We start from the raw sequence: 17,907 nt of genomic DNA on the forward strand, positions 1-17,907 counted from the left end.
ATTGCTGCCAGTAAGATTGCACCTAAATCAACCATTTATCGGAGCATCAAGAACTTCAAGGAAAACGGTTCAATTGTTGTGAAGAATGCTTCAGTGCGCCCAAGAAAGTCCAGCAAGCGCCAGGACCGTCTCCTAAAGTTGATTCAGCTGCGGGACCGGGGCACCACCAGTACAGAGCTTGCTCAGGAATGGCAGCAGGCAGGTGTGAGTGCATCTGCACGCACAGTGAGGTGAAGACGTTTGGAGGATGTCCTGGTGTCAAGAAGGGCAGCAAAGAAGCCACTTCTCTCCAGGAAAAATATCAGTGACAGACTGATATTCTGCAAAAGGTACAGGGATTGGACTGCTGAGGACTGGGGTCAAGTCATTTTCTCTGAATCCCCTTTCCGATTGTTTGGGGCATCTGGAAAAAAGCTTGTTCAGAGAAGACAAGGTGAGCGCTACCATCAGTCCTATGTCATGCCAACAGTAAAGCATGCTGAGACCATTCATGCTTCTCAGCCAAGGGAGTGGGCTCACTCACAATTTTGCCTAAGAACACAGCCATGAATAAAAAATGGTACCAACACATCCTCCGAGAGCAACTTCTCCCAACCATCCAGGAACAGTTTAGTGACGAACATTGCCTTTTCCAGCATGATGGAGCACCTTGCCGCAAGGCAAAAGTGATAACTAAGTGGCTCGGGGGAAAAAACATCAATATTTTGGGTCCATGGCCAGGAAACTCCCCAGACCTTAATCCCATTGAGAACTTGTGGTCAATCTTCAAGAGGCAGGTGGACAAACAAAACCCCACAAATTCTGACAAACTCCAAGCACTGATTATGCAAGAATGGACTGCCATCAGTGTGGCCCAGAAGTTAACTGAGAGCATGCTATAGGGCAGATTGCAGAGGTCTTGAAAAAGAAGGGTCAACACTGCAAATATTGACTCTTTGCATCAACTTCATGTAATTGTCAATAAAAGCCTTTGACACTTATGAAATGCTTGTAATTATACTTCAGTATTCCATAGTAACATCTGACAAAAAATATCTAAAGACACTGAAGCAGCAAACTTTGGAAATTAACATTTGTGTCATTCTCAAAACTTTTGACCATGACTGTAGGTGTCTGGTTAGACTGTAAACTCTCCTTCCAGACTCACATTAAACATTTCCAATCCAAAATTAAATCTAGAATTGGCTTCCTATTTCACAACATAGCATCCTTCACTCATGCTGCCAAACATACCCTTGTAAAACTGACCATCCTACCGATCAAAATAGCCTCCAACACTCTACTCAACAACTTGGATGCAATCTATCACAGTGCCATCCGTTTTGTCACCAAAGCCCCATATACTACCCGCCACTGTGACCTGTACGCTCTCGTTGGCTGGCCCTCGCTTCATACCCGTGGCCAAACCCACTGGCTCCAGGTGATCTTCAAGTCTCTGCTAGGCAAAGCCCCGCATTATCTCAGCTCACTGGTCACCATAGCAGCACCCACTCGTAGCACGCGCTCCAGCAGGTACAGTGCCTTGCGAAAGTATTCGGCCCCCTTGAACTTTGCAACCTTTTGCCACATTTCAGGCTTCAAACATAAAGATATAAAACTGTATTTTTTTGTGAAGAATCAACAACAAGTGGGACACAATCATGAAGTGGAACAACATTTATTGGATATTTCAAACCTTTTTAACAAATCAAAAACTGAAAAATTGGGCGTGCAAAATTATTCAGCCCCCTTAAGTTAATACTTTGTAGCGCCACCTTTTGCTGCGATTACAGCTGTAAGTCGCTTGGGGTATGTCTCTATCAGTTTTGCACATCGAGAGACTGAAATTTTTTCCCATTCCTCCTTGCAAAACAGCTCGAGCTCAGTGAGGTTGGATGGAGAGCATTTGTGAACAGCAGTTTTCAGTTCTTTCCACAGATTCTCGATTGGATTCAGGTCTGGACTTTGACTTGGCCATTCTAACACCTGGATATGTTTATTTTTGAACCATTCCATTGTAGATTTTGCTTTATGTTTTGGATCATTGTCTTGTTGGAAGACAAATCTCCGTCCCAATCTCAGGTCTTTTGCAGACTCCATCAGGTTTTCTTCAGGAATGGTCCTGTATTTGGCTCCATCCATCTTCCCATCAATTTTAACCATCTTCCCTGTCCCTGCTGAAGAAAAGCAGGCCCAAACCCTGATGCTGCCACCACCATGTTTGACAGTGGGGATGGTGTGTTCAGGGTGATGAGCTGTGTTGCTTTTACGCCAAACATAACGTTTTGCATTGTTGCCAAAAAGTTCAATTTTGGTTTCATCTGACCAGAGCACCTTCTTCCACATGTTTGGTGTGTCTCCCAGGTGGCTTGTGGCAAACTTTAAATGACACTTTTTATGGATATCTTTAAGAAATGGCTTTCTTCTTGCCACTCTTCCATAAAGGCCAGATTTGTGCAATATAAGACTGATTGTTTTCCTATGGACAGAGTCTCTCACCTCAGCTGTAGATTTCTGCAGTTCATCCAGAGTGATCATGGGCCTCTTGGCTGCATCTCTGATCAGTCTTCTCCTTGTATGAACTGAAAGTTTAGAGGGACGGCCAGGTCTTGGTAGATTTGCAGTGGTCTGATACTCCTTCCATTTCAATATTATCGCTTGCACAGTGCTCCTTGGGATGTTTAAAGCTTGGGAAATATTTTTGTATCCAAATCCGGCTTTAAACTTCTTCACAACAGTATCTCAGACCTGCCTGGTGTGTTCCTTGTTCTTCATGATGCTCTCTGCGCTTTTAACGGACCTCTGAGACTATCACAGTGCAGGTGCATTTATACGGAGACTTGATTACACACAGGTGGATTGTATTTATCATCATTAGTCATTTAGGTCAACATTGGATCATTCAGAGATCCTCACTGAACTTCTGGAGAGAGTTTGCTGCACTGAAAGTAAAGGGGCTGAATAATTTTGCACGCCCAATTTTTCAGTTTTTGATATGTTAAAAAAGTTTGAAATATCCAATAAATGTCGTTCCACTTCATGATTGTGTCCCACTTGTTGTTGATTCTTCACAAAAAATACAGTTTTATATCTTTATGTTTGAAGCCTGAAATGTGGCAAAAGGTCGCAAAGTTCAAGGGGGCCAAATACTTTCGCAAGGCACTGTATATCTCACTGGTCACCCCCAAAGCCAATTCTTCCTTTAGCCTCCTATCCTTCCAGTTCTCTGCTGCCAATGACTGGAACAAACTGCAAAAATCACTGAAGCTGGAGACTAATATCTCCTTCACTGGCTTTAAGCACCAGCTGTCAGAGCAGCTCACAGATCACTGCACCTGTACATAGCCCGTCTGTAAATAACCCATCCAACTACCTCATCCCCATACTGTATTTATTTATCTTGCTCCTTTGCACCCCAGTATCTCTACTTGCACATTCATCTTCTGCACATTCTACCATTACAGTGTTTAATTGCTATATTGTAATTACTTCGCCACCATGGCCTATTTATTGCCTTACCTGCCTTATCGTACCTCATTTGAACATGCTGTATATAGACTTTTTCTACTGTATTATTCATTGTATGTTTTGTTTATTCCACGTGTAACTCTGTGTTGTTGTATGTGTCGAACTGCTTTGCTTTATCTTGGCCAGGTCGCAGTTGCACTAGTCTACCTGGTTAAATAAAGGTGGAGAAAAAAAGAAAAAAAAAGTGTGTGTGAGGGACAGACAGACCGAGAGGAGAAATGGGTTAAGAGCTATTGGGAGTGGTAACTATGAAAACAGTGGAATAGAGACTCACTGTTTTTGAAAATCTCAGGTCAGATTGTTGACATCATAGAAATGAGTATATAACTTCACAGGGCCTCTATGGTTGACATAATATTTGATCTTAACGAATCCCCAAAGAAAAGCCAAAAGAAACATACAGCAGGATAAAGTGAGACCACTGCATTCTATATCAATAGGTGTATTTGTAAAGTAGGGAAATGAGACTTCCTTCTTGAGAGTTGAAAGGTGAACTTTCTCCACATCTTAAAGTTAGGTTTTGACGGTTTATGCATGGAAAGACAGACGAAGGCATTAGAAAAGATTAAAGGAGATTTAAAACCTGTGCTGTTTCCCTTCCTTTTACTCTCCAACTGACCAGATTTAACCCATGTCTTACCCCCAGGTTAGCTGTTGACATCTTGAACATAATGCCCTTACTGTCTCAGAGCATACTACCATTTATTTGATGGTCCATATTTGGAATGAACTGAGACTCTGGTGCTGCCTTGTCATTTTATGTCTTTGTCTGACATGGCTTTTGTCTGTGCCTCTCTCTGTCCTGTAGATGTGGATGAGCCTGTGGTCTTTGCCACCAACTCCCTGCAGAGGAGGAAAAAAGGCCTGGCAGGGTTGCGCCCGGCGCAGCAGAAGGCCAAACCAGGCCTGATGATTGGCCTTCCCCAGGATTTCCGCCAGATCTCCTCCATCATCGATGTCGACATCCTGCCCGAGACACACCGGCGTGTCCGCCTGCACAAGCACGGTACCCACAAGCCCCTGGGTTTCTATATTCGGGACGGCGTGAGCATGCGGGTCACGCCTCAGGGCGTGGAGAAGGTGCCTGGTGTCTTCATCTCGCGGCTGGTGCGTGGAGGCCTGGCTGAGAGCACAGGCCTGCTGGGGGTCAACGATGAGATCCTGGAGGTCAACGGCATTGATGTGGCCGGCAAGTCTTTGGACCAGGTGACAGACATGATGGTGGCCAACAGCCACAACCTGATCGTGACGGTGAAGCCAGCCAACCAGCGCAACAACGTGGTGCCCCGGGCAAGCAGGGTCTCGGCAGGGGGGAACAGCTCCTCTGGATCCGTAGGCTCCGCATTCTCCCATGACTCAGCCCCCAGCACTGCCTCTCAGAGTGTCAGTCACCATAGCAACAGTAACAGCGTGGCGGAGGGCGACAGCGACGAGGACGGAGACGGAGACCTTATCATTGAGACTGACAGCCTGCCACCTTACCTGCCCCATCGCTGTGTGTCCAATGGTAACGGCAGCCACAGAGAGTCTCCATTGTCCTCGTCACTGGGGCAACGGCCCCTCCCCCAGAGCATGTCCCTGCCCAGCAGCGGCTCTCTGTCAGACAGCAAGGCCTCCCTGAGCTCCATGACCACCCCTACACACAACGGCAGCCCCACCAAGACCAGCAGCAGCCAGGAGAGCATGAGAGAGGATGGGAACATCATCACACTGTAAAACCCGGCCATTAATAACAGAAGACAAAACATCACAATTGGCGAAAATCAACACACGAACGTTATCTGAACATAAAACAACAATTTGAATTGTTACCTCATAACAGAAAACAACTCATAACAATGATAAAGGCAATGATGATGGCTTTAACTTTCAAGTATCTGATGTGTATTCCATGCAACTAAACACTGTGGAACCAGCAGTCGTCATGTAATGAACTCAGTGGTCAGTGTAGTGTGAATCCTGATGCCTACTTATTACAAAACAAATGTTGATCGCTGTCACCACCACCATAATGGAAGTGCCTTACGGCTTTCCGCACAACTCGCCTTATTTTTATCACTTTTATTTTACTTTCAAACAAGACCACCTCTCACTTCGATTCGAAACAGTGCCGTTGGGTGTCAGTGCAAAGGTAAAGATTGGTAGAAGGAGAAGCAGACAGAATGTGAAATGTTATGTCTGTCTGTCTGTGTGCAACATAGCCCTTTTCTCTTGCTCATCCTGCATTCTGCAATACTTCCTCAGCATGTCCAAACAGTGTGTTCTCTTCCGTGTCTGTGACAATCATTGCTGATTGTGCTGCTGGTTGTTCGGCTGCTGAGCTGACAATAGCTTTTATCAGCGAGGAATAGGCGACGCAAGGTTTTACAAAATCTGTCCACGAAAATAAGCCCACAAAGTGAGGAATTTTTGTATGAAGGTGCATGAGAGTGTTGAATTTGGTCATCAAAAAAATGCAATTGCTAATTTGCTAGGTGAGGCTTATTTTATCGAATAGAAATTTCGTAATGGTTAGGTTGTTACGAATGCACTGATATGAGTGGACGCACGTAGGGTTTCGGCAACTTACCCAAAAACAACTTTAAATCAGAGAAGTGCCTGTTGTCATAGAGATAGAGGACTCATCATGGATATAACCCGTTTTACCATGGACATTGCCATTGAGGGCTTCCACCATTTTAAAGTAGTCAATTGGGTTGGGATTTTTATGAGTTGGAGGCAATAAGCCAATGAAGAAAACTGACTACTTTAAATAGCCTATGGTGGCACAAATACAAATAAATGTCCTCTATCTATCTCTATGGTCTGTTGTTCACACGCGTCTGCCCGCTTATTGGCTAGAATGGTCCCACCTGATCTTGCCTCCCATCTTTGAGGACATGTATTTCCATTGTTAGTGCTCACTCAAATATCTTGTCAATATAATAGACAGTCTTTGCTTTTATTCCTCTGATTAGAAGTCATTGTGAATTGGATTCACATACAGCACATCTCGAAACATACCGGTCTTCCTCTGCTCATCCCCAGGAGGAATGTCATGGTATTACTGTACACACAACACAACAAAGTCAAGTGAGGCTTTTACAATGTGTGCTTTGATCCCTGGGTCCCTTCTGAACATCCCTACATCAATTCAATACACAAAGTTATGGCATATCATACTCTTTTCAAGGAAAATATGTAATGCGGCTGTTAATCATCATGGTGTCAGTATAGGAAATAGGAGGGAAATATGGTCCCCTGTGTCCCGATGTAGAGGTAAAATCATATTTATTTGACTTTCAGATAGTGACAAAGTTTACACACTGACAAGGGGTTGCATTATAGCAGTATATCCAACCAATTGAATCTGACTCAGAACCATCTTCAAGAGAATACCACCAACAGCCACCAAACACTTGCCTAATCTAAAACATAGTCAGGTGATCTGGCTTTGTATTCCTCTTTCATAGTATCTGCTTCAGTGAAGTCAGGGGTTGCTTGGAGTTATAGAGGTCCCAGGATGAAACATTAGATCCTGGAGAATTTCCCTGGCAGACTTGCTATCTTGCTTTTAGAGAAACCAATTCCATTTTCCTTCAGGACAAGGTTTCTCTCCCCTGAAAATTTGACAGAGGGGGAACACAACAGAAATAACATGGAGTGCTGTTGCTCCAGAAGGTCACGGCCTCTTATAGACCCAGTTCTCTACAGGCCCACTTGTGACTGCCGTGTTTTTGTGTAAAATAAGGAAATTCCTTTCATGTTTGAAAAGCCTAGAGCTCTGCACATTGGGACCTTGTTCATACAATTAACTCCCTTCTTGATATCTAAACCAGAGGAGCATGGGGAGGGAAGGAGGAGTGAGTTCCTCTTACTTTTGAGACTTTGGGGATCATCTTGCAGGGAGAGCTGTGAGGCAGACGTTCTAAAATCTACAAGCTTGGCCTCCCGAGTGGTGCAGCAGTCTAAGGCACTGCTTCGCAGTGCTTGAGGCATCACTACAGACCTGGGTTCGATCCCAGTCTGTGTCACAACCTGCCATGACCGGGAGTCCCATAGGGCGGTGCACAATTGCCCCAGCGTCGCCAGGGTTAGGGGAGGCTTTGGCTGGGGGGGCTGTACTTGGTTCACCGCGCTTTAGCGACTCCTTGTGGCAGGCCGACTTCGATCATCAGTTGAACGGTGTTTCCTCCTGTGTTTCCTGCAGCTGGCTTCCGGGTGTTAAGGAGGTCATGTTTCAGAGGACGCATGACTCGACTTTCGCCTCTCCCGAGTGAGTTGCAGCAATGAGACAAGATCGGAATTGAAATTGGGAGAAAAAGGGGGTTTTAGAAAAACTCCAAGCTTATGGTTGTTGGTTCTGACCCTCACTACTCCTGAACACAAGGGCCCCCTGACCCTCTGTTAGTACTGGAGTGAAGGAAAACTTTGACTGCCCTCACAGCTAGCAATGCCCACGACATCCAGGCTAGTTGATGGGCTGTGTCTGTTTCTGGCTGTGTCTTAATGTCTGGAGTGAATCACAGAGACAGCAGGAGCATCAGATGACCTACCACACCAGAAGGACAATATTGTGTTTTACATGGACATGATGTAGCTGTAGGTCAGCACTCAATCTGGAACCAACTGGAATATCACTGGAATAACACGAGTTCATTAACTCCCCATCTTAATGTTGACTTAGATTATTGAATTGACCAATAAGACACAACAAAACCAGCAGAGCATGAAGACCTCCTATGGCCTGGTCGTTATTGTTTTACTAGAGCTGCAGTTGTGTGGGTCACTGGCACTGCTCCACCAGGTGGCAGCCAGGTAGCATGGTACATTAATTAACCTGAGAATGAAGATGTTCACTTTGATAAGAGGGGAGGGGCAATTATCTATTGAAAGAGGCCATCATAAGATGCATTTTTAAAACTTGTTCTCTTTATAATCCAAGAAACACAAGTACATAGTCCTTGGACATCCTTGTAGAAAATACAAGAGAATCACCTTCACAGATACAGTATGGTCTTTTAATCTACTTACAGAAATCTGCACTCATCTATAACAGAAAAGCTACCACGTACTGTACTGAATAATATTTTCATGTATGTAATTGTATATGTATAGATACAAATGAAAAATTATATAAACAAGGGATTTTTTTTGATTCACTGGGAGATTTTGTTGGAAAAGAACATTTTATAAATGTGTAAAATATGGAGAGTATTTTTCTTATTCTTGTACTTTTATTTGTATATGAGAATCCTGGAGAGGACATTTCTATTTCTTTGAGTACCGGGAACCAAACGGAGGAACAAAGTGTTTATATAAATCTAATGGGTCAGGGTGTACAATACTGTGAATGTCATATAGAGATATGCTGTTTGTGAAATTACATATTATATTAAAATATCATTTTTTTTTTAAATACAGTATTCTGATGTTTTTTTGTGGTCGCATAGGCCCCACCTCTCTCTCTCACTAACTCCTATCTCAATATGCTTTAAAGGCCCAGTGCAGTCAAAAACGTGATTTTCCTGTGTTTTATATACACTTTCCATGACATGGACTGACCTGGTGAAAGCTATGATCCCTTATTGAAGTCACCTGTTAAATACACTTCAATCAGTAGATGAAGGAGAGACAGGTTAAAGAAGGATTTTTAAGCCTTTATACAATTGACATGGATTGTATATTAGTGCCATTCAGAGGGTGAATGGGCAAGACATAAGATTTCAGTGCCTTTGAACAGGATATGGTAATAGGTGCCAGGTGCACCGGTTTGAGTGTGTCAAGAACTGCATTGCTGCTGGGGTTTTCACACTCAAATGTTTCCCATGTGTATCAAGAATGGTCCACCACCCAAAGGACATCCAGCCAACTTGACACATCTGTATTTGTATTTTGTATTAATATTTATTATGGATCTCCATTAGCTGCCAAGGCAGCAGATACTCTTTCTGGGGTCCAGAAAAATTAAGAGAATTATACAACACATTAATGGCCCATGTACACTAGCACAAGATGGCATGTGGTGAAACATTGCTTCCCATTCATTTCAATGGAAGGAAAGCGGAGAGGGCTGGGGACCATTTTGCGGCGCGAAGGTGGCTTTTCCCAACATTATGCAAATCACCAGCGGTGACCGCTGGGCGATGACCGATCATATCGAGTGGTTCCCATGACGAATTTGATGCTATGCGACCCAAGGCTGGAGACTTTCTTCAGCAAAGATGGCTGACAAAAATACTAGGATGGAAGCAAATGTAAGTGATTATAACGTCATAACGAATCTTTGTAACGGTCTTTGCTTCCATCCTAGTATTTTTGTCAGCCTTTCGGAAAAGCCCTTTGGAAAAGCTGACCACGACTCCATTTTGTTGCTCCCTGCCTATAGACGGAGACTAAAACAGGAAGCTCCCGCACTCAGATCTGTTCAACGCTGGTCTGACCAATCTGATTCCACACTTCAAGATTGCTTCGATCACGTGGATTGGGATATGTTCCGCATTGAGTCAAACAACAACATTGATGAATACGCTGATTCAGTGAGCGAGTTTATTAGCAAATGCATCGGTGATGTCGTACCCCCAAGCAACTATTAAAACATTCCCAAACCAGAAACCGTGGATTGATGGCAGCATTTGCGCAAAACTGAAAGCGTGAACCACTGCTTTTAACCAGGGCAAGGTGACCGGAAACATGACCGAATACAAACAGGTTAGCTATTCCCTCCGCAAGGCAATCAAACAAGCTATATAGAGACAAAGTAGAGTTGCAATTCAACGGCTCATACACAAGAGGTATGTGGCAGGGTTTACAGTCAATCACGGACTACAAAAAAAAAATCAGCCCCATCGCGGACCAGGATGTCTTGCTCCCAGATAGACTAAACAACTTCTTTGTTCGCGTTGAGGATAATACAGTGCCACTGACACGGCCCGCTACCAAAACCTGCGGACTCTCCTTCACTGCAGCCGACGTGAGTAAAACATTTAAACGTGTTAACCCTTGCAAGGCTGCAGGCCCAGACGGCATCCCCAGCAGCGTCCTCAGAGCATGCGCAGACCAGCTGGCTGGTGTGTTCACGAACATAGGCTGGGTTTCTGTACAGCACTTTGAGATATCAGCTGATGTACGAAGGGCTATATAAATAAATTTGATTTGATTTGACATATTCAATCAATCCTTATCCCAGTCTGCTGTTCCCACGTGCTTCAAGAGGGCCACCATTGTTCCTGTTCCCAAGAAAGCTAAGGTAACTGAGCTAAACGACTACCGCCCTGCAGCACTCACTTCCGTCATCATGAAGTGCTTTGAGAGACTAGTCAAGGACCATATCACCTCCACCCTACCTAACACCCTAGACCCACTCCAATTTGCTTACCTCCCCAATAGGTCCACAGACAACGCAATCGCAGCCACACTGCACACTGCCCTAACCCATCTGGACAAGAGGAATACCTATGTGAGAATGCTGTTCATCGACTACAGCTCAGCATTTAACACCATAGTATCCTCCAAACTCGACCCAGCCCTGTGCAACTGGGTACTGGACTTCCTGACGGGCCGTCCCCAGGTGTTGAGGGTAGGTAACAATATCTCCATCCCGGTGATCCTCAACACTGGGGCCCCACAAGGGGGTGTACTCCCTGTTCACCCACAAGTTTGCAGACAACACTACAGTGGTAGGCTTGATTACCAACAACGACGAGACGGCCTACAGAGAGGAGGTGAGGGCCCTCGGAGTGTGGTGTCAGGAAAATAACCTCACACTCAACGTCAACAAAACAAAGGAGATGATCGTGGAAACAGCAGAGGGAGCACCCCCCTATCCACATCGACGGGACAGTAGTGGAGAGGGTAGTAAGTTTTAAGTTCCTCGGTATACACATCACGGACAAACTGAATTGGTCCACCCACACAGACAGTGTGGTGAAGAAGGCGCAGTAGCGCCTCTTCAATCTCAGGAGGCTGAAGAAATTCGGCTTGTCACCAAAAACCCTCACAAATATTTTACAGATGCACAATCAAGAGCATCCTGTCGGGCTGTATCATCGCCTGGTACGGCAACTGCTCCGCCCACAACTAAGGCTCTCCAGAGGGTAGTGAGGTCTGCACAACGCATCAGCTTCTATCTCAAGGCCATCAGACTGTTAAACCGCCACCACTAACATTGACTGGCTGCTGCCAACATACTGACTCAACTCCAGCCACTGTAATAATGGAAATATTGATGTAAAAAATGTATCACTAGCCACTTTAAACAATGTTTACATAGCCTACATTACTCATCTCATATGTATATACTGTACTCTATACCATCTACTGCATCTTGCCATCTTTATGTAATAATGTATCACTAGCCACTTTAAACAATTACACTTTTATATGTTTACATACCCTACATTACTCATCTCATATGTATATACTCTACTCGATACCATCCACTGCATCTTGCCTATGCCGTTCTGTACCATCAGTCATTCATATATCTTTATGTACATATTCTTCATCCCTTTACACTTGTTAGGTTAGATTACTCTTGGTTATTACTGCATTGTTGGAACTAGAAGCACAAGCATTTTGCTACACTCACATTAACTTCTGCTAACCATGTGTATGTGACAAATAAAATTTGATTTGAATCATGAAAAAAATGAACAGTTGACAGGAATATGTTAATGTCGAGACAAACGATTATACATATTTTTATCATAAAGTTAAGTTACGAAAATCGCGATTTATCTTTATGGGTGTTGTGACATGAGTAGAAAATTGTAATTCTGGTTGTTTAATGTTTTAGGGACTCCTGCAACAACCAGCAAACCAGGCAGTCGTCTTGTGAAACAGTGGATGTAAAGAATCTAGCTAGCTAAAGCATTTACTGCTAATTGAATGTACAATTTTGTAAGCTTGCCTTGCTGATATTTCCCATGCAATACAGATAGATGAAATAACGTAGCAAGCTAACTATTGTTTATTGTGCAGTGGAGGATACAAATACCTGTATGCCAATGGATGTGTAGTTAGTTATGTAGCCGATCTGTCTATGGACCCTAAAACGTTTGTTATACATATTAGTTCAGAACTAAGCGAAGAACCTCGGCTATCATAGCCAGTTGTATCAACTTCAAAACAGTCTGAATGACAATGAAGCTTATTGGTTGAGTAGATTATAATATAACTTTGTGCCAAGGATGCAAGTTGTATATACATGTAGTTATTACCATGCATGTGATTCCCTACATCGTAGCCTGTACATTTATATTCACTGATCATGTACTCTACCTTGGCAAATAAAGGTGCAGTTCAGGTTTGAATGTCTTTGAGATAATTTTTCAGTCATATCCATACCAGGAGTATCAAATTTCAGTCTTTGAATGATGCTATGTATGTATTACAATTATACACTTCAACAGTGTTTACCAATCTTGGTCCTGGGACATCAATGGTTACACATTGTAACTATGCAATAGACTAGAAACATGACTTAACTAGTGAAAGGCTGATTTGTAATTCATATATACAGAAATATAATTAAAAAACAGTACACTACACATCCTATGCATCATGTAAATACTCTTAAACCAGTTCATTTCGATATCTAATTTCCTTAATCTGCATTGATCTGATAAACACAGGATAGGTGTAGTATTTCATCAAATGAGAGACTTAATTTCAACCAGTAGAGAACGTGAAATGCTTTATTGGAAGTTCATTATCCAAGTGTTATAAATTCATACTTTACTTCAATGCACATCTGTTGTGCATTATAAAAACAGAGGAAGAAAGAGGTGGCGAGAGAGGTGTAAAAGACAGAAAGGGAAAGAGGTAAGAACATAGGAGCAGAAAAGGCAGCACATGATTAATCACAGTGGTACCCTAATATTCTCTCAGTTCATCACAATTACATAATAGTGTCTCTAGTGGTGTCTCCTAACCAGCCTTGGGCTCCCAGTCGGCCCGAAGGTTATCTTAAGAGCGGGTGAGGTGGCGATGATGGGACTGGGGGTTGGCGTCCTCTCTCACATCAAAACATACCTGCAGACGAGAGACCGATGGAGAGAGAGAAATATAATTTTTTTTAAGCACAAGGCTTAAACATGCTAACACTGTCAGTCATCATAATTATCAGGTGAAATGCAAAACTGACCTTGGATCATTAACTCTGGGACTACTGCTTCTCTATCTGTATTTCAATGTAAAGCATCTCTTTAATAATACTTCCTGTTGACCTGGCCAAGTGAGCTCTCACCTATGGTCATGCTGTGCCCTCTTGTAGCCAGTTCAGATGTGGGAGGGGTTCACCGACACAGCTGATATAACCTAAATGATTTAGGGAGAAGGGGAGGGAGGAGAGAGACTGCTATTGAGAAAATAAGGTAGTTAAAGAGAGTGTTCAACATGAATCTGTGTGTGTGGCCTCATCTGGTGTCGACACTAAGTGGCTTCAGAGTACTTTATGCCGAAAAACATGAATGGATACACGAGGACAAACAATATAGCATCACAAATGAATACATAAATACCACTTGAAGCTTGGTGATGAGTTGAACATTTGAATTAGCTGTGCAGTGCTAAGGCAAAAACAAAAATGTGCACCTCTTTGAGTCCCCAGGACCAGGACTGAGAACCACTGCTCTTCATTGAGACCTCTTCATCTGTAGACAGGCTTTCATAGCCTTCTTTATCCGAGGACAGAAAACCTCACAAGAAACAGACTTCATTATACTCAAATTACACTGCACTGAATATTATGTTACTATTATCTATGTTACTAGTTATTATTATTATGTTACTAGTACCTACCCTATCCAGAATAGCCTTCTCGCTCACATTGAAAGTTGGGACTACTAATGTTAATGTTATCCTCCATGGCTGTTAGCTAACTACCTACAAATGCATTTGGAGTTTGTTTTTTTACATCAAGATAGCTAGCTAATATTTAGTTAGGTAGCTGGTGATATTTCATTAACTTAGCTATCTATCTATACAGTATGTCAAGTTGGTTAGATAGCTAGATAGTCAACTAGCTAAGTTAGCTCATTTAGCAGCTCATTTGAGTTAGCCTGTACTGTAACGTTAGCTAGTTAGCTAATTAAACAAGTTTTTTTTACATTTTCAAAATGTATTGACTTACTTGAATAGGTTCACCCAGCCTTGTGGACAATTGGAAACAGGGCAGCAAAGTGTGTTTGTCAACAGAGCGTTTTAGAGCATATTACTATTGAACTATTTACCCATTTAATAACCAGACCTTCATACAAACTTGCTATGCTGAATTACTGACGCACAATTGAACGTGCTACTAAACTCAGCAAAAAAGAAATGTCCTCTCACTGTCAACTGCATTTATTTTCAGCAAACTTAACATTTGTAAATATTTGTATGAACATAACTGAGACATAAACTGAACAGGTTCCACAGACATGTGACTAACAAATGGAATAATGTGTCCCTGAATAAGAGGGAGGGGGGTAAAAATCAAAAGTAACAGTCGGTATCTCTTAATGCAGCTGTTACCCCACTCTTCCACCAAGGCACCTGCAAGTTCCCTGACATTTCTGGGGGGAATGGCCCTTGCAAGTTCCCTGACATTTCTGGGGGGAATGGCCCTAGCCCTCACCCTCCGATCCAACAGGTCCCAGACGTGCTCAATGGGATTGAGATCTGGGCTCGTCGCTGGCCATGTGCAGAACACTGGCATTCCTGTCTTGCAGGAAATCACACACAGAACGAGCAGTATGGCTGGTGGCATTGTCATGCTGGAGTGTCATGTCAGGATGAGCCTGCAGGAAGGGTACCACATGAGGGAGGAGGATGTCTTCCCTGTAACGCACAGCGTTGACATTGCCTGCAATGACAAAAAGCTCAGTCCGATGATGCTGTGACACACCACCCCAGACCATGACGGACCCTTCACCTCCAAATCGATCTCGCTCCAGAGTACAGGCCTCGGTGTAACGCTCATTCCTTCGACAATAAACGTGAATCCGACCATTACCCCGGTGAGACAAGACCGCGATTCGTCAGTGAAGAGCACTTCTTGCCAGTCCTGTCTGGTCCAGCGACGATGGGTTTGTGCCCACAGGCGACGTTGCCGGTGATGTCTGGTGAGGACCTGCCTTACAACAGGCCTACAAGCCCTCAGTCCAGCCTCTCTCAGCCTATTGCGGACAGTCTGAGCACTGATTGTGTGCGTTCCTGGTGTAACTCAGGCAGTTGTTGTTGCCATCCTGTACCTGTCCCGCAGGTGTGATGTTCGGATGTACCGATCCGGTGCAGGTGTTGTTACACGTGGTCTGCTACTGCGAGGATCAGCTGTCCGTCCTGTCTCCCTGTAGGGCTGTCTTAGGCATCTCACAGTACAGACATTGCAATTTATTGCCCTGGCCACATCTGCAGCCCTCATGCCTCCTTGCAGCATGCCTAAGGCACGTTCACGCAGATGAGCAGGGACACTGTGCCTCATTCTTTTGGTGTTTTTCAGAGTTTATATATCTCTATATGCATCTTGGCATAGATTGGCATGTCTCTGGAACTCTATTGGAGGGAACCGCCACCATTCTTCCACAAGAAATTCCATAATTTGGTGTTTTGTTGATGTTGGTGGAAAACAGGCACCACTCCAGAATCTCCCATAAGTGTTCAATTGGGATGAGATCTGGTGACACACACACACGTAGAAGCACCTGATTTCAATATACTTTGTATCCCTAATTTACTCAAGTGTTTCCATTATTTTGTCAGTTACCTGTATGTGTTTATATAACAAATAAAACAAACAAATGTCCAATACAGAATGTAATAATGTTCAGAACCTAATTCAACAAATACAAATTGAAAAGGACTGACTGACTTATTCTCTCTCTCTCTGTTTTGATTGTGTCTCATAACATTCCAAAAGCTGCTGCCCACATCGAGCAAATGGGAGTCACACGACCCACACCAATAGCACAGGCACTACCAATACAAACCCTCAGCGACCCCTGTGGGTCATTAACTCTAATTGTGGAGGATAACAGTGTCCCTCCCATAGACGTTTTAATATCCTGTGACATTATTTGATTAATTTAGGATGATTATTTACTGCTGGTATAGCTGCAGTTAATGCTCACAAGGGCAAGAAGTGATTGCAAAACCAGATCATGTCAATGTCCTTCTTGCCCATCACTCTGGATGTTTATATTAAATCTCAGACACTAAAAATGTCCCAGACTGAACAATGAATGTTTGTATCTTTGTGTTAAAGAGTGTATTCAAGAATGAGAGAAGGCTACCTGTCTTTTTCTCTAAGTACTCCCCTACAGCTATTCACTTGTAGGCTACTTGAGTCATTTTCTATTCAGTTATCTTAACTTTTACTCAAGTTTGAGAATTGGGTACTTTTCCTACCGGTGGCACAGTATACACTTTATAGGCTACATTGTATAAACCACGACATGATTGGATTTCTTCATGGTTATAATCTAATTCCAACTGTTCAGCAACGTTTACCACACACGCTTCAACATCCTCGCCTTATCTGCCTTTATGTTTATGTGGTTACTTTTGTCACTCACTGGCTGCAGTGAAAATCTCTCCCAAAACCAAGTAAATATGGCACCAAGAGAACATTGCAAATATCTCTAGGAACTGAGGATTTTCTAACATATTTCCATGTTTCAAATCACAGTATATCAACAAAATAACCTATTATCTGATTACATCATCACTCCACTGCAGTGGATTAAAGGCTGTGATGATCAACTGCAAGTTATGAAGATTAATTAAAAGAGCATGCAGATCTTTCCATTTTATGGAACTGGAACATGTTTGCTCTTTGTGGGTTCCTCTGCACCCATGGCTTTCAGAAGGTAGCCAGGTTAGTGCCTGAAACCATGCATTTGTGATATATGTATTGCAAGGGAAACGGCACAACATTCACTGACCATAAAAATGTTTTTGTTTTATTTTAGCAAGGTTTCGGCCTACAATGGCCTTCATCAGAATAATCACACAAAGTGAATGGGCCTCCATTTCAAAGGGAGGACACTCGCTTTGTGAGATCTTGGAATTGAAAAAGTTAGCAAACACAAAAGCATTAGCAATGTTGCCAAACACCAAAGATCGAGAGAGACGTTCTGGATCCATTCCTCAGACCCTTCAGTCCCCAGAAGTCTTATCCTAGAGAAGGACTATAGTGTTAGCCCATTGACAACCCCCCTTTGTACTTCTTGTTCATTCCTGAAAAAAATAACTGTTGTGTTAGTCCATTTTGCTGATGCTTTTGATATTGTTTGGTTATCCCTAGTTTTGCTTAGCCCGGTTGTTCATTTCCTAATACCTAACATACAGTAATGGTTTTACATCAATTATATCTACTGCAGTTGAAATATGCTTGCTCTGTTTTACTGGTTCCATTTCTGCCCTTACGAACAAAAGCTT

At 43.1% G+C, this 17,907-nt stretch overlaps 1 protein-coding gene across 1 annotated transcript in view; it reads left to right on the top strand.

Moving 5' to 3' along the window:
• Positions 1 to 8,905, top strand: part of LOC112218539 (partitioning defective 6 homolog alpha) — a 38,138-nt gene extending 29,233 nt beyond the window's left edge. The window contains exon 3 of the mRNA XM_024379407.2: positions 4,316 to 8,905. Within this exon, the coding sequence (XP_024235175.1) occupies positions 4,316 to 5,223 (908 nt within the window). The 3' untranslated portion in view covers positions 5,224 to 8,905. The remainder of the gene's footprint in view (positions 1 to 4,315) is intronic.
• The last annotated feature ends 9,002 nt before the right edge of the window (positions 8,906 to 17,907 follow it).

This window comes from Oncorhynchus tshawytscha, linkage group LG19 (genome assembly GCF_018296145.1).
Source record: "Oncorhynchus tshawytscha isolate Ot180627B linkage group LG19, Otsh_v2.0, whole genome shotgun sequence".
NCBI lineage: Eukaryota > Metazoa > Chordata > Actinopteri > Salmoniformes > Salmonidae > Oncorhynchus > Oncorhynchus tshawytscha.